Here is a 21,024-nt window from a genome sequence, read left to right on the forward strand (position 1 = left end):
CTACAGATCAAATAAGTTAGACAATCAGATAGAAAATGCCATTTCCTTATTCCTAACCTTATTTGAGTCCTCGATTGGTATCTTAGAACAGAAAGTCAAAGATCTGAGAGCAGTTGCAGATGGTCTGGAGCGTGTGCACTAATGTACCACCATGGGCAGCTTGACAGGAGGGGTGGTGAGTGCAATCGGAGGGGTCGCTTCTCTGCTTGGATTAGCCCTGGCCCCTGTCACCATGGGAGCTTCTCTGGCTGTGACACAACTGGGAGCTGTCGCAGCTCTTGCTGGAGGGTTGGCCAGTGGCGTTTCCAACATCACCAACATGGTTAATGAATCGATGGATCGCAAGAACATTGAACAGATTATACAGGACTTCACCATTTGGATGGAGCCCATCACTGAATGCCTGACAGAGCTCAACAACAACATAAGGATTCTGAGATCTATCAAGAAAGAGATTGAGGAGGAGTCCCCCCAGAGAGCTGCTAAGATTGAGCGGGTTGGGTGTCAGCTGGGCATGGGTCTGGGGGCGAGTCTGGTGCCTGAAGCAGTTCAGCTGGTTCAAGCAGCCAACGTGGGCAGGGTGGCTGCCAAAGCACATAAAGGTGGGAAAGTGACTGCCAGCGCATTTGAAGCTGGCAGGTAGCAGAAGTACTCACCAGGGCGTTCTCTGGCCTCTTCATTGCTCTGGATTTGTACTTCATCACCCGGGACGCCAAAGAGATCCAGAACATAAATGAAGCTAACAAAGAGTCTGCTGCAGTGAAGTTCATAGCCGAGGTCAGAGAGACGGGCAAGCAGTTAGAGGATGGTCTGGATGAGCTGAGGGAAATCACTAAGGCGCTTCGTGAAGGAGACACACACTGAGCTCATTAATCCATTCAATGTCCGCTTTTTTTATTCATTACGTTAATGAACAAACTTAACAGCGGAAAGGGAAATTTTATGAGATTTACTGACATTTATTTATAAATTATGACCTCAGTGTTTCTTGATCCATTAAAAGAAATTAATTTACATAAAAGGAGAAATATTATAATCACCAAATGAAATAAAATTAATGAATTTTTGTTATGGTTATTTAATTATTTTTTAAATGACTATTTCGCTGTAAATTGTATTTTAGCAATATTTTATGTTGCTCACTATACAAATAATAGAATGCAAATAAGTCACAAATATCTGAATGACTAAATTCTCAAAAAAAACATAAGAAAATTAAAATTAAGCTAATACTAAAGTAATGAGCTGCACAAAGTTTCTGCCTGAATTTGTTGTCTGATCACAAATAAATAATTGTCAAAATAGATACAAAGAAAACTGCCGTATTGTTTTGACTACATTCTAACTGTACATAAACAGAAGAGTAACATAGAGTCACATTGTATAATATTAAATAATAATATTAAATTATGTAGTAGCGTTGGCTACTGATGATAAAACAATAAGAATTTAAATTAAGAAGAGATTGATAATGTAACTGAGTTGTAATATAAGTGTGCACTCTACTGGAAATGAATCCTCTGACCCTGTTTCTATAATTAGTGGGTTGTTTATATCTAGAGTTAGTGTTGAGTGTGGGAGAATCTGAATACATTGAGGACAGGCAAAGGTAGAATGGGAAAGTCTGAAAATGTAATACCCAGTTTAAGTATTTTTAAGCGGTTTTCAGTTGCTATAATTCAGGAATGGATATAAACAAGCATTTACCAAAGGAATGGGAGGAAAAGTGGAAAGCAGAAAAAGAACAGAGGAAGAAAATGCAAGCAGAAGGGGGTGAAGGACTGGAGGCGGAAAACAGGAAACTGCAATGGATCAAGGCTTATAACAGCCACAGAATGGGAGTGAAAGAGTCAAACATCAAGGGTAAAACAGAAAGGAAGGAAAACGAAGCGGTAAATCCAACTGAATATGAAGAACAAGGAGAGGATGAGGGGGAGAAGGAGACCAAGACATACTACAAACAATCATACACTGTGGAGATTTTCCAGGCTCTGAAAGACTTCAAGGAATCTCTGGTCCTTACAGACCTGACTCTTAGCACTGCAGATGGTAGACGGCTGTGCACTCACTCCTCTGTCATGGCTGCTGTTAGCACCCTGCTCCATCGGCAGGTACAACAAAGGGACAAAGAGAAAAATGCCCAGAAGGAACAGAGTGAAGCTGACCTGAGTTGCCCTGACGGGGAACTGTGTGTATCTCTGGGTCCAGAGACAGAATTTGCAGGTCTTGCTTCTGTAGTGGAATTTGCCTACACTGGCACTATTCTGGGGCTCACTGGCCAGAGAGTAGCTCAGGTTCAGGCTGCAGCTCATGCGCTGGAGGCTTCCAGAGTGCTGGAGGTCTGCAGTGAGAAAGAGGAACAGCAATTTAAAGTAGAGGAGGTGCAAAAGGAGAGGAAAATAGAAAGAAAACTTAAAGAGAGTCTTCAATGCATCAGGCAGCTATGGATGGAGAAGGTGGGTTGTGATGTGGAGCTGGAAGCTGAAGGCCAAAGCTTTCATGGTGAGTATAACCGATATTATGATGCAGTTCCACAGAATTTGAACAGATTTCTTAATGCTCAGGTGTTTGATTATCAGGTTTAGTTGCAGTTCAGTCCTCTCTCCATGGTTTCTTTCAGGCCAGAGCTACTTCTTGATTATAACTCCTTTGTTTAATTACTATCATTCAGTGATACTTTTCCCAATTTCTATCAGCTGTCAGATCTCTATTGTTACTCTGCACTATCACACAGCATTAGCTTCTTTCTTACATAATCCCTCAGGAGAGTTCTAGTATTGCTCTGCCTAGGGCTACACACAGCAGAAGGTTGAGTTAGGAGGGAGCAAAGACGTGGACTGTCTGCGGATCCCTGAGGACTGGGTTGGGAACCACTGACATACAGCATAGACCAGGGGTAGGCAAGCCTGATCCTGGAGTGCCAGTTTCCAGCAGGTTTTCTGTCCTACCTGATGAGTTACTCTCTGCATGAGATCAAATGTGGTTCTTCAGAGTCCTGGTGGGATAGTAAACCTGCTGGATCGCAGCACTCCGGGATCAGGGCTGCCCATCCTTGGCATCGACATACAGCTGGAACTGCTGAAGTATTCATATAGTTATATTCCATATTTCCTTTCACACTACATTCTATAAATAACATAACTACAGTTTTGCGCTTATTTTTTCTTGACCCTTTGTATTCTTAGCTGTTTTTCTCGTTTTTACAAAACATTGCTTATGTTTGTTCCTGAATCTCCTGGTTACGACCTTCTCCCCTTATCTTATGCCTTAGCACACCGAGTGATCCTGGCTGCCTCCAGTGACTATTTCCGTGCGATGTTCACCAGTGGCATGAGAGAATCCCATCAGCCAACTATCACACTCCTGTCCCTGGGTTCTGTGGAGCTAGAAACCCTCATTGACTGCTCCTACTCTGGGACTTTGCCACTTGGCTGGGATTCTGTTTTCCAGCTTACCTGTACTGCCCTCCAGCTCCAAATACAGCCCGCTCTATCCCTATGTCTTGATTTTTTGCACAAGGAGATAGATGCAAACTCATGTCTGGATGTGGCTTCTTTTGCTGAGGCTTATGGGATGCCTGCACTACAAGAGCTAGCAGAAGACTTCATTTTGAGGTGTTTCCCAGAAGTGGCAGCCACTCCTAAGTTTCTTGACTTGCCTCCAGAGAAACTTTATGATTACTCCAGCTCTGACTCCCTCTGTGTACCTTCTGAGCTGGCTGTGTTTCGAGCAATAGTGGCATGGATTGAAGCCAATCCTAAAGAGAGATTAGGGTTAGCTAAGCAACTCATGACAGGGGTGCGGTTCCCGTTGATGACGTTCCGGGAGTTCAGAGAGGTGCGAGCCATCAACCTACGTATGGAGTGCGATGGTGAGAAAGAGGTGGACCTGTACGGTGCGGCGTTGAAGGAGTTTGGGTTTGGCTTATCTGATTCTCTGCAAAAGTGCAGAGTCCGCCATCCAAAGGACACCCTGCTGGTTGTCGGAGGAGACCAACTAGACCCTGATTTTGGGCAACGCCTACCAAGTAGACAGCTGTGGTTCATTAACTCCCTGCGCAACCGAACTGGCCTAGTGAAAGAGGTAGAGTGGAGGTTACTGGGAGAGATGCCAGATTCTGCCCGATTCCGACATGGATTGGCTGTCCTTGAAGGTCAGGTATACATTGCTGGGGGGTGTGACTATTATGCAAAGGGTGACACTCTCAAATCAGCCTACAGGTAAGTGAATAGTAATCAGTTATATGATCTATCTATCTAGATATCTATTTATCTATCATATATCTATCTATATCAATCAATTATTTTAAAAATTTCTCTGCCCAGGTATGATCCTGTACAGAACACCTGGCAGAGGCTGGCAGATATGCATGAGTTCCGGAGCAACTTCTCACTAGTGGTTCGAGGGGAAAAGCTCTACGCCATGGGAGGAGACAAGGAAATCAACACTAACTTAGCCACTGTAGAATGCTACTGTCCTGGTAAAAACCACTGGAGGTAGGCTGAACATAAGGAATTGGAAGAGGTGGAGGAGCAGGACTTGAGTTTAAGTTGCGATGGATTCAGATAGTTGCAAAAATCTTCTTGTTGGGCATAATAAAATGTGACGCTTCTTTCTAATTAGGTAAAAAATCATTTCAGTAACATTCATTTTAAAGATTCTCCCTTTTTGACTTTAACTGTTTCAGCTTTGCTCATCCTCTTGACCAAGCCTCGAGTGGGTATGCAGCTACGGTTTGGGAAGGAGAGATCTTCATATCAGGGGGATTCAACTGCAAGTACCAGTGCCTAGTGTCTATGTTCCTCTACCACCCAGAAAGAGGAACCACCTACCTGAGTGACATGAGTCAAGATCGAGCCGAGCACTGTATGGAGAAACTGACTTGCCGGTTGTATGTAGCTGGGGGAGTTTGCAACCTGCGTAAATTCTACACAGACCAGCTATTCTGTGAGAGTTATGACCCAATGACAGACTGCTGGAGTTCCATCCCTTCTCTCCCCATACCCCACGTGGGTGCTGCCTCCGCAGTTCTTGAAGGTAAAGTCTACATCCTGGGAGGCTACAGCCAAGAGGATTACAGTGAGTCTGCACTACTGCATCGGTACGACCCTGCAAGTCTCCGCTGGGAGAACATGGGCCGAATGCCCGGACCCAAAACTGATATACGAGCCTGTGTGCTCCGGCTGCCACCACACTTAAGAAGCTGATAAGTGTCCCTCACACACCCAGACAGCCGCAAGGGGAGTAGCTAGAAATGCTGGGCCTCCTGGCAAAATGTCACCTTGTGTCCCAGGCTTTCTTCAATCTAAAGAAATATCGGTCCCAGGGTTGATGGAATTTGCCGACTGAGGAGAGACCCCACAGTATATTTTGGGGCCCATAGAAAGTGCTGAGTCCCCTGAATCTGCCAAGGTATCCATGCCCCTCTGACACCTGTGGCCGCAGCCAGTTTATTCATCTCACATAATTTGCTTTATTACAATGATTTGTCCTTACTGATTTGTTTGTTTTTCACCAGCATACTCACAACACACCCTGCTGCTGTCCTCCTCTATTTCGCACATTCACACCCTTCTACAAATATGTACCCGGCCCGTATATTATAATCAGTCTTAATATCTCAATGATTCTCAGGAATTTCTTGACCGACGCAAGTAATCCCTTCCAAAAAGCATTAGGTATGTCGAATTGTGTAACTTGGATTTACCTTTATCATTCAAAACACCTTATAGAAAAACATAAACAAACATAAACATACTCCAAAAATATAGTACTACTAAATACTAATGAAGATATATAATATACTTTTAAACATTTACATGTTACCATTTTGTGTTAGTGCTTCCTTTAATGATGGTTACTGATTTTTGAGTTGGTTTTATGTAAGTTGAGAGTTGCCGGTATGCCCTCTCACTAATAATATCCTTCTTCCATATCACAGTTACTTTATCGCAAAGATAAGTTCAGTTTCGTTCTCTCTGCATGTACTCCGTCTGTATACTGTCTTCGTATTTATTTCTGTGATGTAGCGCACCACCCCCTAGTGGCACAATTTAGCTTGCAGTTCGGTGCCATATTTAATGATGATAGGGCAAAAACGTATTTGTTTTGCTTTTATATGGAAGCTCAAAGTAATTTTTAAAGTCTAAATAAAGTCTTCTTTATTAACTGTATTATTTGTCCATTATAAATGTAATTGATTTATTTAAAGCATAAATGGTCATGTTCCTTATACTAATTCTTATTTCAAGCTTTTCAACAGTTTACAGAGCAGGATCTTTCACTGGTGTAATTTAGTTTACAAACCTTAATTATGTCTGTCAATGTAATGTATACATATACTAAAATAAACAACTACCTACCTGAATAATATATCAGATTGTTTAATTTACCATTGGGTATTTGTTGACACAGTTGTGCATGTGTGTGGGGTTTGCGTGATCTCTGAATATTTACGGGGCCTATTCCTGAAGTCTAAAAATACGTAGGTAGGTTTCGTCTTTGGTCAAATAACATTTGGTCAATAAATAGGTAAACAAGTGAAAATGAAATTGACATAGTAAATGAATTTAATAAGTATTTTACACGGGTGTTCACAGTAGAGAACTTACCACCATTTAGTATGAATGCAGCGTCATCTATTACCAATATACAGTATTTATAACTGAGGCTGATGTGGTACAAAGCCTAGCTAAGCTCAAAATAAATAAATTCCAGGGCCCTGATGGCATCTTACCTATAGTTTTAAAAGAGAAGAGGGATATTATTAGCCAACCTTTAACTTTACTATTCCAGAAATCCATATCTGCTGGTGTTGTACCTTCTGATTGGAAGCATGCCAATATAATGTCCGTATTCAAAAAAGGGGATAGAAGTAATCCAGCAAACTATAGGCCAATCAGTTGAACTTACATAACAAAACCAAGAACATTAACGCACCACGAGAAACAACACTGACACGCAGAACAAGGACCAAAACACCAACCAGAACAGACAAACCACGGGGAACACAGAGAGACACAGTGACACCAAAGACGGGAACAATGAAGAGACCTCACCAGGGGACAGAAAACCAACAGGAGGAACAAAAGGACCAGGAGGGAACATAGGCATTACAGAGAGATGGAGAGCAAACACAGGGGGCACAAAACCAGGAGGCAAGGAAGCAAAGGGCGGGGGAAAACGGGGAGCTGGAGGGACCCCCGGTGGGTGGAAGGCGGAAGCCGCAGGGGCAATGGGCGACCGTGAGGGCGGAGCAGGCGGGACCCTTGGCGACCGTGAGGCAGCAGCCGGAGGGGATGCCGAAGGGGGTGAGGAGGAAGGTGGAGGGACTGATGAAGGAGGCAAGGAGGGAGGTGAAGGGGACAACGGAGGAGGCGAGAAAGGAGGAGAAGCTGGTGCAGGTGAGCGAAGTGCTGGAGCTGGGGGAACCGCAGGCAAGCGACGAGGCATCGGAGGAGGGACCGCATGCACCCGACCAGGGGATCAGGAACCACAGGGACTGGAGCAGGCAGACGGGCTTTGTGCGCAGGCGAAGCAGCAGGCAGACAGGCTTTGGGCGCAGGCGAAGCAGCAGGCAGACGAGCTTCAGGCGCAGGCAAAGCAGCAGGCAGACGGGCTTCGTGTACAGGCAAAGCAGTAGGCAGATGGGCTTCACGCACAGGCGAAGCAGCAGGCAGAAGGATGTTGTGCGCAGGCGAAGCAGCAGGCAGAAGGGCGTCTTGCGCAAATACCGATGGATGGGCTCCTCCCGACACGCCATAGGTGAGGTAGCTGAGATCGAGATGGCCCCCAGAAAGACGCCCAGCGTGTCCTCTCCCCACTTCCTTCTCCTCCGGCAAGCTGGCGCTGCGAGGTCTGGTAGCTCGCACGGCAAGGGAGGAAGAAAACCATTAAACTATTAGTTAAGTTCTCCCCAAACAAGCTTGATGGGCCGAATGGCCTCCTCTCATTTGTAAATTTCTTATGTTCTTATGTAAGAAAGTTATTTTGCTTATTTCTTAAGTAACCTAAACTACATTCGCAAACCGTATGTAATAAAAGTTGGAACCATAGGTCACATGTACTGTATGCTTAAAAGAAAGTGTTTTGAATTTAATGGATATGGTAACAAGTAAGTATTTTGTGCTGTATATATTCTATCAAGTAATCTGCAGAAATCAAATCAAAGAGAATGATGGCGCTATGTAGTTTTTTATGATAATGCCAACAAAAACACTTTGATTGATATTGCAAGGTACATACTGGGAACCATAGAATATAAGAAAATGAGTGACATCATCCTGGGCTTGAATGAGGTGAAACTGCTTCATTCACTTCACCATATCATTTATTACCCATCATATATGTCTAAGTTATTTATGTAGGATTAACAGAAAGCATGTAGACCCCAGTATCCAGGTCTGCACCTAATTTCTGCACCCTTTTCACAATCCAGGGCCCAATTTGTTTGTCTGTATAGTCTCATTTAGCTTTTCCCATTGACCACCAATGAAAAATTGCTCCTCCACTCCTACATACAGGCCAGGTCCTGCCAGATGTCCTGCAGGGGCTCATACTTGGTATAGAAAGGTTTGGGATGTTGTAAAGGAAGAAACAATCATGGATAAGCCAAGAAAATAAAAAAGCAGTACTTGTATCTTTCTCTATGAAAAGCATTTTCTGCATGGTGTACCTTTTGGAAAAGAGTCTCACCAAACCATTCTGGCTATGGATGATATTGTAAGCACAGCTTTCAAGTGGGGACATGTATATTGAATCCTTGGGTCAGCTAATTCTTGCTCAGACAGACATGGAAGGATGTATGGAATATATGAATATAAACAACTGTGAATAAGTGATGCTATATATGGAAGACTCTATGTTATGGCAGAACACTTCCCTGAATGAATCATTCGGCTCCATATATGTTATTTAATTTCCACTGTTTATGAAAAATGCATGCAAGTTGACTTCTGTGAGAACAAAAGACTCTTTGAACTTTGTAAGGGCTGGGCACATCTCTGTGGGGTCTATTTTAACATGACAGTTAACCAGAGGTGGAAAGTTCAGGTCCAGGAAATACAAATCCCGACCAAGGTTTTGTTTTAGCCAGCTAGCTGAGTATAAGAGTACTGAGCTAGTTGGTTGAAACATAACCTTGGTCTGGATTTGTACTTTCTGGCCCTGAACTTTCTACCTGTGTAATTAGATATATTAACATGTTTATTTTTGAGTAAATTAAACAATATAAATGACTCTATTAACCTATTTATTTACTTTGCCTTGATGCTTACAGTGCAAAAACTGTAAACATTATTGATTGAGGGCTATATTTTTTTACATTTTTTCCTAATTCCTTGGGAGGGAAAGTTGATCCAAAGCCATTGCTGAAGATTTCCTCCAGATGTTTCTCTTTCATTCATTAATAAAAGTGAAATCTTTTTTCCAGTCTCTCCTTTTCCAAGCTCAATATTTAACTTGAAAATTATATTTCGTGCAACAAATTACTCTAGGAAAAAGTACAGAAAGTGATTTGCTTGTGTATTGTATCAGCTCTGTTGCTTTCAAACTTTTACAAGAATTAAATCTCTAATGTGCTTTATAAAGTTCCAAACACTATTCATCATGCTGTTCATACCGTAACACCAATAAGAAATACAGTAATGTCAGACGTTTAGCCTGTCCACCTGTGAAGAGCTGTCAAAATGTAGCATTTTGCTGTTTGAATTTGTATTGCTAATAAAACTCCTGCAGCTTATATCATTTCACATTTCACTGTCTTTTGCTAAGTTTGTCCACTGTCCACTCTACTGTGCTTTTCATAATATCAGAATGTTGGCCCTCTATATCTGCGGATTCAATCAACCAAGGACAGAATATATATGTGTATTCATTTCTCTCAGCCCAAAACCGCCGTACACCACAGGCCTCAGGGTCAGGCACTAGGGGCCTAGAAGGCGAACCATGTGACGCCCAGGAGGACTGTGGAGCTGGGCATTTCCAGAGGGTGTAGGAGAGTATCATGTTACTCCTCTCAGGATCATGATGGTACATGTGGGTCAAGGAGGACAAAGTCATCATGCACTTGCATGAAGAAAAATGCATTTATAGGTACCTGGTCATTTTCCTGGCTGTGACTTACCAATTCCAGAAATGCCCTTTGGCACATCACTTCTTTTCATTTATATACTTTCATCCTTCAAACTCAATCATACAGGAAGATTGATATGATGTTTGCCGGGTCTAATTTCATTGATGTCAGCATATATTATTGCAGAGCAGCCTGTTAGACAGTCTTCTTTAAATAGCTACAAACAGTTATACTAGAAGGCCAGAAAGAAATATTATGGAGAGAAAAAGTAAAGAGCAACTGTTAAATCCATTACAAAGGATTTCCAATGAAACATATTTTGATATGGTTAAATCTTTTAAATGTGTGATAACTGCAAAAAAATTACATCTTATTCTTTTTAGCGATCCAAATGAAATACTTTTTACACATGCAAACACATTTAGGCTAGTGAGTAAATATAGAGCTGTGCATTTTGAGATGCCTTGTTACACACCTCTGTTGCACTGAGCTGTGCATCTGGCTCTCAAGGTCTTCCTGTTAGATTTAACAATCTGGCTGTTCTCCTCAGAAATAAACTGTTTTTGGCCAGAGAAATGCCATTGACTGGGTGCACTCTGCATCACTTTCTCAGCACACAGTCAAACTTATTGTTGCAAGATGGTAGATTCTACAGCCCCATTAGGGGCTCCCGACACTGTAGTATGTGTAAATTCCAGTAGGGTGGCTGTTTCCGAGGGGCCCCACCCCCTTAAATTCAAGCCTGGCTGTATGTATATTGGCAGACACATGATTCTCTCTTTGGAAAAGCAGATGTTTTGGCAATAAAATGACCATTGAGGGTATGTGTATATACTATATATTTCAGAAACGTTACATTACAGTAAAAGCAGCCTGTCTTCAAAATAAAATTATACTAGGGTGAAAACAATACCAGGCCTTTGACTCAGACTGTGGCTGACCATGGACAAAATCAACATCCTAGTCAGAAATATGCACGTGGCAATAAGAAGGCAGTGCTCAGTGAGATCCAAAATCGCAATGTTTGATGTTTGAGACAACAGTTCTAACCGGTTAAGTATACCACCCCAATCACAAGCAGGACAAATATTTACAGTAAAAAAAAATATTTGAAGCACATTCCTATACCTTTACTGGCAGAGTAAATACGCAAAATATATGTAAAATACATTCTAGTACATATCTAACTGCTCGGGCCAGGCACTGGCACAGTTTTGAAAAAACATGTTTTCTCCCTGCAATGAGGATGGTTGCCGTGGAGATCTGGTCACTGGGGGAAGAGAGGGCTGATAGAAACACCCTTTATTCAGCTTGATAAACAGTGTTCTATGAATCATCTCATTTGACGTGCATAGGAAAGGTATAACCTTGTCCTGTACCGAGATTTGCTACCATTATATAGTACAAACTGGTTTTCTTTTTGCTTTGGGTTGTGTCCTGCAGAACAGCTAAATTCTAGCCTATGACAATAGCTGGTCCTCGTATAAATATTTTGTGTTAGTATCTAATGGGTATCCTCCAGATATGAAAGAAATATGTAGACATGAGCGCAGCTGCAATATAACCATGACTGGTTAATGATAATGGAACACAACAAAGATGGAACAGACCACTTTAAGTTTTGTGAATTTCCTGGTGACGTTATGGTTCTAAATATACTTTTATTCACAAGATTCCGTCTTTACTTGAAAAAAGCAGACCTGCGGTTTACCATATAGGAGGATTCACAGCATCTAGAAGAGGCAAGTGACTGAGAGGCAGCACCACAAATCCTCATCAGTCGTGTTACGTCCTCCAGCAGTACAGACTGTGCCTTTCTGTGCGTGATGCAGCTGTGGCTCATCTTTTACGACCAGTCATTTGGATAATCCCCTGTAATGGCTGGCTGGAAGACCTGACAACATATTATTTTCACTGCCTGCCGTGCATCTGATAACATCCTCCAAGACACGCCGGAATGCCTGCCAGCAAGAATGACCATTGGCAACATCGCAGCCCCTGCCGTCTTCGTCACAGTGGAAATGGATAACCGGCCGGCTGGCCTGGACCCAGGTGCAGACTGGCTAATGGGAGGTTTGTGAATTTTCCCAATGGGCCACTCTAGAGAGGGCCGATCATAAGTCAATCACAAGAGAATAGCAATGGGTAGTGCTGGATTCCATTGGTGGCCAACCGATTGATCACGATCGGCAAAATATGTATAATAGGGACCCCCTATCAGTGGCAAGCCATGCCAAGCCCCCCACCTCTCCTGCAATCCATGGCAAAATATCTAATTGGGCCCTCGGCAGCAAATTAATTCCGTTTCTGTCGCCAGTCCGACCCAGCCTGGACTTCAGTATAGAACTACATTTGTGCATAAGTGGGGTTACTGTCCCCCCCCCCCCCCCCCACTGCAAAGAGAAGACTGTAGTGTTGACGCACACAGTTACCACAACAGAAGTCTCAGCAAGCAGCCGGATGTTGGATAAACCAGGGTGATATTTCACACAACATACTCATTTTTAAGGATAAACCAGACTATTTATCACCAAGAACATGCTGGTCTTCCTATTTTTGGCTATCATTATCCATGTTATAGCTGTTAATGAGCAACTGTTAAATAGTTATAGTTGCATAGTGGCCTTGGACCCCTGGTTGTACGTGAACACAAGGCTATCTTGAATTCATTGTCAGTAGGGAAGTTTAACACGTCTGGCCCTTTCAAGTTCCTCTGTTATAACTGACTACAACACTAATAATTAGTAATGAGGTGTCATTCAAGACAACAGGATTAAGCACACTTGCCTGGTTGTGAGCTATACAGCCTACCTCCATAACCTTACCACGCTAGAGCCACCTGTCATGGTTGAAAAATGGATACACTGATTCATTCCAGTATAGCATGCCACATGTCCACTAACAAGTACAGCCTCTTTGAAACAGTTAAATGGGATCATAGGTACACATTTAAATTTACTCAATATGGAATTATTTTATTCCTACTCCTCATGGCACCAGAATGGCATCAAAGAAAGCACACCATGGAAACCAGTGTTAAATTATTTTCTGAGAACCTGTTGAGTCGTTGCATGGTTGGAAAATGCACACAAGCACTTAATCATCCTCATAATTTACCTAATGGGGCTTTAGAAGATACCATCTTGCAACAATAGGTTTGACTGTGTGCTAAGAAAGTGATGCAGAGATGCCACATGCAGCGGACAAAACTGCAGAAATCAGACTTTATATGAATATACATTATTCATATACTGCCTTAAAAGCCAACACAGATTTAGACTCACTGCATTTCCTTCACCTCTGTCTTGAATGCGGAGTAAATCTAACTGTATAAATATTATGATGGTTTGGCTGTTGTAGTGTCAGAGCCATGCCGGAAACAAACGGCAGGGATACTAAAGGAAACTCCCAGCTTAGCTTTCTAATGGACCGAGCAGCCGGCCTTATTTTAGAACGCCGCCTGTTTTCTTTTGGTGTTAAGAAAGTGTCTCACAGCTGAGACTAACCCCCAGCCTCAGGCAGGGTTTTCATCCGACCACAATATCTGTCTGACCTACTGAGATATGGAAATGAAATGGTTATACTATGATAAGTTATACTTTCATATTCTCTGTTCTTATGATTGATTTATTCAGTAACACGATAAAAGAAGCACAAATAATGGACTGGATCTCAGTGAAGTACAGTTAGTTATTGAGAAATGTCTTGACTTTGTAACAATTTATTTTGTAGTTAATGATAACGTGGAACTTATGTCATTTTTTTCACAATTCTACCTACAAACAATCCTCTTAAGAGAAGAACGAGGATTTTGGCCATAATATATAGGAATTTTAATGTGACAGTATAATGGTGAGTCACAATCTATGTGATCATGCTTGATTTACATTAACATTTACCATACAGTACAAACTGCTGGTATTTGACTATGTTCCTCACCATTATATAGAATAAATGCAAATGTTATTCGTAAGTTACTTAGAGGTACAGCAATGACAAAAGCTAGATATAGATGAGCTTTTGCATTGCCGTGGCAAATGATTCTCAATTCCATGCATACAGTAAAACCAAACAATAAACCCACCTGACCCAGGCTGGACCAAGTGCCTGACTAAGGTTTCTTGCTAGAGGTGGGACTTTATATTTTTTTCTGGTTTTATTTTGTTGTTTAAAAAAATTGTTAGTCCTTTCTTACAAAGGCATTACTCCCTCTGCCTCATTCCTGCTCCTCATGGCAAAACAGTGTATGTGATTTACTGCTGTGTAGCAAGAGCTGATGTTTGTACTTTGCCGTTTGACTAGACTGATGCAGTAGTGTTGTGTGCGCTTCATTTATAGCGTGAAACAAGCAAATCCAACGGTTCTGTTTTCTCAGTGCTGAACCCAAAGTGCAGCTGTTGTCCTGATCAGCCACAGAGAATACAAAGACATTCATTCAAAAATGTTAACCAAGTTTTATTTCAATCAGGCCCCAAATGAAGTGGTGGTTGGTAAGACATTGAATGCAAACCGCTCTCCGCGAAGGCAAAGCTTACTCACAGAGTGAAAGCTGCATCACCCACCCCTGCAAATGTATCAGCCTAGGCCAAAAGGGCCTTCCACCTGCGTCTTCCAGTGGCCACATGGCACAAGCCTATTTTTTTCTGTCTTCACACTGAGTGCAGGCTGGGCAAGCTGAGGTGCAGCAGCCATGCATGTGTGACTGTATTTACAAAGTAAGCAGTAGGGCACAAAAGATAATAGCGCCTTCATACAAAGGGCCTCTGCCCAATCAGAATTTTTTATAAGTTTTACTGACTATAAACCCTGAGCACCATACCTCTGTATCTCCAAGGACTTCCTGCAGTCCCTATGACTGCCACTAGGGAGACTTAGAGGGCACATTTAAATGCTTCACCATTCATCCATCACTTTTGAAAAAGGCAGGATACTAAATTTTAAAATACATGGACTGGCAGATTGCATAGCTTGAATTATTTACAGTTTTCCACATTACAATTTTGACATGTGACAAAGCAGATATAATTTCATGCACTGTTTCCATTTTGTAATGAATGAAAGCACAGAGAGAACTGAGTCAGAAAGGTAGGGAAGGTTAAAACATAACAAGCTGACTAAGCCATGAGCAATTACGGAGTCTGGTTTTATGTTGATGTGAAAAAAGACATGGGGGAATACTTAAGCTTCCAAATGAATAAAAAATAGCAAAACAGGCCTAATATTTAGATATTTTAAGGTTTTAGTTTTCAAAAGCAATGACAGTTGGTTTACATTAAATAAGTATTGTATTCACATGAAAATGACTAAAATAGTCAGCAAGACATAGAGGTGTCAGGTATTGGCAGAAGACCTTAGGAATAATATGATGATGACAGCAAAGACGGGGAGCAAGAGGAGGAGGACAAGGGAGACCGAGAGTAACAGCGGCCACCTGCACAGTGACCACATTCCACTTTTTGGCCATCGTGTGGTATCAGGCTGGCCCTGGCCGACACAGGGCCGACAGAGAACAAGCGGCCGGACCTGGGACACACTTTCCTGAGAAAAGGAGAGGGAAAGGGGGATGGTAAACAAAGTAAGATTAGAACTATTTGTCTTTGTAAGGATTCTGTACAGATGTTACTTATAAGCTTGTTACTGATAAACTAACAACTGTGCCGGAGGAGGGAGTTCGTAGAAATGGATATTAATACTGGACAGTTATTTACGTGCCTAATATGTCTTTATTGACACTACATTTTTCCTTTAATGGACAACCAGTATTGATATTGCATGTATAAATATGATTAGGTATCTTACGAATAATTTTATATTGAACATGTACAGCTACAGAAAAGTCTTTCATTTTTCAGCTGGATGCACTGATGCATTTTAGCATTCGGCTTCAGTAGCTGCGTACCTCCAGGATAGTCCTGCCGTGTGTGCGATGAGGACTGAGTCGAAGATTCCAACGGTGAACTCTGTGGCTCCGCCCTCCATCATCCTCGCTTTCCGTGGTGTCCTGCCGCGGTACTCGTTGCCGGCGACGTCTCCGAGAGCTGATTCGCTGCAGCGGACCTGTTTCTGGAAGCCTGGGCCAATTAAAATTTAAGAAAGCCTACCTGTAAAATACAGGGTCCTGTGTGGGGAAACGGTACATAAGCAGGTGTGCAGGGGCGGCACTAGAGATTTTGGGCAACATGAAAGCAGATCATATTGGGCCCCCAACCCAGACCAATCCAAATTTTTTAGGAATCATCCTAACTTCGCCCCCCCCCTTTATGACACCCCTGCAGGTATGCACAAGTTTTATTCTGCATGCCTTGTGCATCTAGGAACTTGCACATGCTGCCTACCGGCTATCTGTGTCCTCTATATCAGCATCTGCATCACTCTCTCCCTGAGGATCTGACTGGCCACACTCCTCCTGGGGGAAAATAAAGCAGGCATCCAGAGTAGCAGTGGGCAATATCACAGATCTCCATACTTTCAAATTTAAAACAATCAATTAATGCCACAAAAAAAAAAATACACAGATGTGCTTTATAACACTAGGTGATTTTAACTACCACTGGTTAAAATCAATTATAATCGATTACAATCAGCTAAATACCCTGCTTAGAGCATTTAATTACTTAAATAAATATGAGCTTCTCTTCTGTACTACACACATAATACTTCTTGTTCACAGTCATGATTTTGTTAGCCTTCAGAAATGGCCTTGATGCTCTGTTTCATATAAGTACAACGCCAAAATGCTCTTCTCACTCACTCTCCCAGTACCTCTGTGCCATATCCTTCTGAGTATCTGGTTATCAGCCCCCATTGTGTCTCACAGAACTCTCCCTTCATTGCATCCTGTTCAGATGGATGGAAGGGAAGAGGTCTGTTTCACTGATATACATGCTTTTTACGAAATACATTCTTTTTGCTCCATAACAACCAGGTCCTAATGATGCACTAGCAGTTGCAATGACAGAGAGCAGCAAACAGAAACATTGACGACAGAATAACAAGGAATGGCATAAATGGAAAGCCAGACGGTTTAATGGTGAACAGAAATAAGGAAGGAAATCAACGACAGAACAACATGCACTGGATAAGTAACACATACAGAATAATAGGAAAATGAAGTGAGCAAGTAAATGACCCTCACCGGCTTGGTGCGTCTTTTACAGCAGTGCATGCACCGACCCTTGTCTCGCCCACATCTGCATCCACTGACCATCTCCGGACGCCTGGCTCCCTGCTCCTCCTATAACAGAATTCACTTATATACAGAAGTTCACTTATATACAGAAAAAAATATCAGTAGGTATTATTTGGTTTGAATCTTCTTTTTACTTTAGAATGCAAACGCCTACGGTGTATTACAAAATATTCTAAGAAGGTTCATTCAGTTTGCTTACCTGAATGTGTATGTATGCGAGAGAGAGAGAGAGAGATTTTAAGATTAAGATTAATAGAAGCAAAAGACTACTCCTATACAACAGTATTTTACATCTGAAGCACCGGAGGCATGTGTAAATTTAAGTAGGAAGTCGTACAGTATATTACTCAAGCCACCATTAAACAGCGACACTGTGCCCGTAATGACAGTGCGTTAATGTACCTCATACTCGTGGTCGGAATTTTCCCCAGAAGAAAAAAAGCTGTTTGAGTCGGAATCCTCGCGCCTCATGCTGTCCCCCTGCCCCGGGTCACGCGCACACTGACGCCTAAGGAAGACACCTTCGTGGGTTAAAACACGCGCGACCGACAATGGAACTGAACTATCAACTCCCACAAGTTCAACTATTACATAAACAAGAGCGTTCACTTAATCCACATAGGCTGCATATAAAATGAAACAAGTTCAGACAGCTCCCTTTTCACCATCTTTAAACTTTTAAAATACAATATCATAAAGGAACACTAATTTTTATTATAATTGTTTTGGATCTCATGGAAATTGATATGAATACTGTTTCCAGGTATTTACATATTGTTGCAGTTTCATCTCTTGCTTTCAAATCGAGCACTTTAATTACGTAATCCTCAAGCTCAGATGTTGGTGCGCGACAACTTTTTCATTTTAATGGCAGCCTGAGGTAGTTTTCGATCATGGCGCACGTACATACCGTATATATATATACAAACACACCGTTATATATACATATACGGTATATAAATGTAACAAAATACATATTACCTTCGAATTTACAGTCTATAAAATATCAAGTCATTATTATATAATAATTTAACGTTATTACTTCCAGCACCTATAAGCATAACCCCTCCAAATGATAAAATAAAATATAAAAATGAAAGGAACTGTCTTACAAGCGCGCTCCTACATGACGCCTTCTTCGCGCTATGGCTCCACGGAACTTAACGTTGCGCTAAAACTCCATATGATATTATTTATAATTTGACTCTAGAAGTCCTTCAGGATATTGTCCTTACAAAACATCGCTGTACTGAATGTCAAATATTGTTATAACTGGAACAAGTTTAATAAAATGTAAAAGGCATATCCCTCACGGACTGTTAAAATGGAAGCTTGCAGTGTTCCCAAAATAATTGACATTGTAATCCGCTATCTACGTTAACAGTGCCAATCCGACTCGTTTTACGGCGCAGGCATCGGGAGCGCGCCTGCCATAAATACATTCCAAAACAAGTTCAGCAAGCAGTGTGGGAGGGATGAGATTGACGGTGTAGGGGCCACTTATCAATGCGAAGGTGGGCAGCAAGAGAACCAGTTCAACCAATCGCGGTTAGAAGTGCCGTACTAAAGGTGGGAGTTCAGAATCCATAAACCACGCCTCGTTTTAAATCCAGGGTTGTGATTTGATAAATCGAGAATGAGCAATGGCCAATCCCAGTCAAGGAGAGCGATATGACTTTCCTCAAACAAACCTGCTTTGAATGAATGCTTGAATAGGGAACGCAGGTTGCGTTTTTCGCACAGTAATACTTGTTTGGTGGAGTTTTTATGATTTCGTTAACGCTTGTATTTCTTTTCTAAAGAGGGGTTGGTATGTGATTTGTATTCTACTTCTATTCTGCTGTCTAGCTATTTTGTACTGGGTCACTTACTTCCGAAACGTCCGCTTTGAATATACTTGTCACTACAGGGGGTCCCCTTTTATTATTTTTCAGGGGTACTCCATTTTATGTGTAATAAATACGTCCGTCCGACGTGACAGCCAGAGGTGTATAAATTCATAAGAAATCCGGCAAATATCAGGGCCCGGCCTCGGAAAAGCACGGGACTGTTGGGTGATGTCAGCCTGGAGTCTCCACATAAATTAAGGCATGCGGTTGTTTAATCCGCCCTTGGTGCCAGACGTCTCCCCCAGGTGAGCATTTCATTTTTAAAGTAGCGCTGAATTTTTACTATGTAAATTGCAAACAGGATGCCTTTGTTGGGGCATATATAAATATTTGTTTGTTTATCCTCATAATATTGTTTGTAGTTTTCTGTGTTGGACCTGTGCGCTTTATGCACTTCTGTACGAAAATGAATTTCCCCTCAGATCAGTGAAGTATTTCAGGTTAATGTGTTTTTTGTATATCAATAAATATACTGTAACAGAATCTGTGTGTGTCATGGTTTTTATTAGTAGCGATGAGGCAGCTCTTTGTAAAAGAAATGAAAGTACTCCAATGACTAGCAACGGTACATATAGGGAAAACACGCACACGCCATGGTAAACATTACAAGGGTGTTACACTTATTATTTACAACTTGCCCCCACCTGATGGGTCAGCCACCCCTGGTGACCCCCAAGTACAACACAATGTCTGGCAGATACTGCGGAACCCAGCGTTGCTGCTGTGGCCAACATGTCACAGTCACCAGTGTCCCCGGCATACCTTCCCTTCCTGGAGCATCCTCAGCTGCTGCAGGGGGGGATTAGGTCAGGCCAGGGGGGCAATACACTGCCAGGTAAGCCCTGTGCAGGACCACAGCCTTTTGTCAGTCAATCAACCGCAGGTGGTAGACTCATTGGAGAGGCACTCGAGGATCTCCCTTAGTCCCTTAGATGACTATCCAGCTTGAGTGACTGTCTCTTCTTACAAATAGAAAACACCCAAATGGTGCCCCCAATGTTAACGTCTTGGCCTGGGCTGCGTGCATTATAGGCACATTTCTGTTGGGCAGTTGCTGGACCTTGGTGCTGCTGGGCCAGTTCATGCATGCTCCTAGTTTCGTTCCTGGTTGCTGTGCAGTTTCTCCAGCACATGAAGCAGTAGAAGATCTCTTCAATGAGCTTCTCAGCTGTGGCTGCTGCACTCCGGTCAGGAACCTCATATACCTCAGGCCACTTAGTAAAATAGTCCATGGCCTTGAGGATGTAACGATTCCCGGTGTTACTACAGGAAAAAGGGCCCAGCACATCCACCCTGACCCTTTTCATCAGCGCCTCCACCTGATAAGTCTGCTCAAGCCCCTCCCCAACTGCAAGTTGAGGTCCTTAGTCTCTTGAGGAAGTGCAGAGCCCTCTATCCACTCCAGCTGCTACCCGGTCTGTAGCTAACCCTTCGCTCAAGTCAGCACTAGGTCACTCGCCTGCTCCATTCACAGCCGCTGGTGATCGATGTTCTCTAATCCCTTGCCGCTCGTGTCCTGCACCAACACCTCTGCAATGTACCACTGACTATGCTCCTCAGCGTGGTGGCAATGACACAAATCACCGGTCTTTCAGGGGCAGTGAGAGAGGTGCCGGCATTGACATGGAGCCTGCCGGCTGGTGCTGGATCTCAAAGTCATACCCCTGGGGGGGGGCTCCAGTCAGGGTGCCAGTTGTCCCTTGGGGTTGTGGAAGCTTAGCAGCCAGGTGAGAGACGCGTAGTAGGTGAGTAGCTGGAAGTGCTGTCCGCAGAAATATGGATAGAAGTGGTGACAGGCTTCAAGGGAGCACTTCCCGGGACTGAGGCACAGACCAGCTTTGCATAATGGCAGCAAAGACCGTGCAAAAGTTGTT

General features: G+C 42.7%; 2 protein-coding genes across 2 annotated transcripts; one reads left to right on the forward strand and one right to left on the reverse strand.

Annotated features, from left to right (window-relative positions):
• The first annotated feature begins 1,488 nt into the window (after positions 1 to 1,488).
• Positions 1,489 to 5,737, forward strand: LOC111858095 (kelch-like protein 33). The gene is made up of 4 exons (XM_023839510.2): positions 1,489 to 2,502; positions 3,272 to 4,220; positions 4,326 to 4,496; positions 4,688 to 5,737. The coding sequence occupies exons 1-4, from the start codon at positions 1,686 to 1,688 to the stop codon at positions 5,205 to 5,207; spliced, it is 2,457 nt and encodes an 818-aa protein (XP_023695278.2). The 5' UTR covers positions 1,489 to 1,685; the 3' UTR covers positions 5,208 to 5,737.
• Positions 5,738 to 14,506: 8,769 nt separating this feature from the next.
• On the reverse strand, positions 14,507 to 18,729 carry LOC111858106 (uncharacterized). Its single transcript, XM_023839544.2, has 7 exons — positions 18,374 to 18,729; positions 17,664 to 17,769; positions 17,208 to 17,306; positions 16,835 to 16,909; positions 16,408 to 16,478; positions 15,972 to 16,143; positions 14,507 to 15,610 (listed from the first exon to the last, which is right to left on the reverse strand). Exons 2-7 carry the CDS (start codon positions 17,730 to 17,732, stop codon positions 15,404 to 15,406), a joined length of 693 nt encoding a protein of 230 aa, XP_023695312.1. The 5' UTR covers positions 17,733 to 17,769; positions 18,374 to 18,729; the 3' UTR covers positions 14,507 to 15,403.
• Positions 18,730 to 21,024: the final 2,295 nt, after the last annotated feature.

This window comes from Paramormyrops kingsleyae, chromosome 12, assembly GCF_048594095.1.
Source record: "Paramormyrops kingsleyae isolate MSU_618 chromosome 12, PKINGS_0.4, whole genome shotgun sequence".
NCBI classification, from domain to species: domain Eukaryota; kingdom Metazoa; phylum Chordata; class Actinopteri; order Osteoglossiformes; family Mormyridae; genus Paramormyrops; species Paramormyrops kingsleyae.

Excerpts from the sequence above, each read along its gene's own strand:
- LOC111858106 (XM_023839544.2), bottom strand. The coding sequence starts at position 17,732 with ATGAGGCGCGAGGATTCCGACTCAAACAGCTTTTTTTCTTCTGGGGAA. Across the intron at positions 16,910-17,207 it reads GTAAAAGACGCACCAAGCCG|GATGCAATGAAGGGAGAGTT; the intron begins GTGAGGGTCATT and ends CCATCTGAACAG. Across the intron at positions 16,144-16,407 it reads ATAGAGGACACAGATAGCCG|GCTTCCAGAAACAGGTCCGC; the intron begins GTAGGCAGCATG and ends TAATTGGCCCAG.
- LOC111858095 (XM_023839510.2), top strand. The coding sequence starts at position 1,686 with ATGGATATAAACAAGCATTTACCAAAGGAATGGGAGGAAAAGTGGAAA. Across the intron at positions 2,503-3,271 it reads TGAAGGCCAAAGCTTTCATG|CACACCGAGTGATCCTGGCT; the intron begins GTGAGTATAACC and ends CTTATGCCTTAG. Across the intron at positions 4,497-4,687 it reads CCTGGTAAAAACCACTGGAG|CTTTGCTCATCCTCTTGACC; the intron begins GTAGGCTGAACA and ends TAACTGTTTCAG.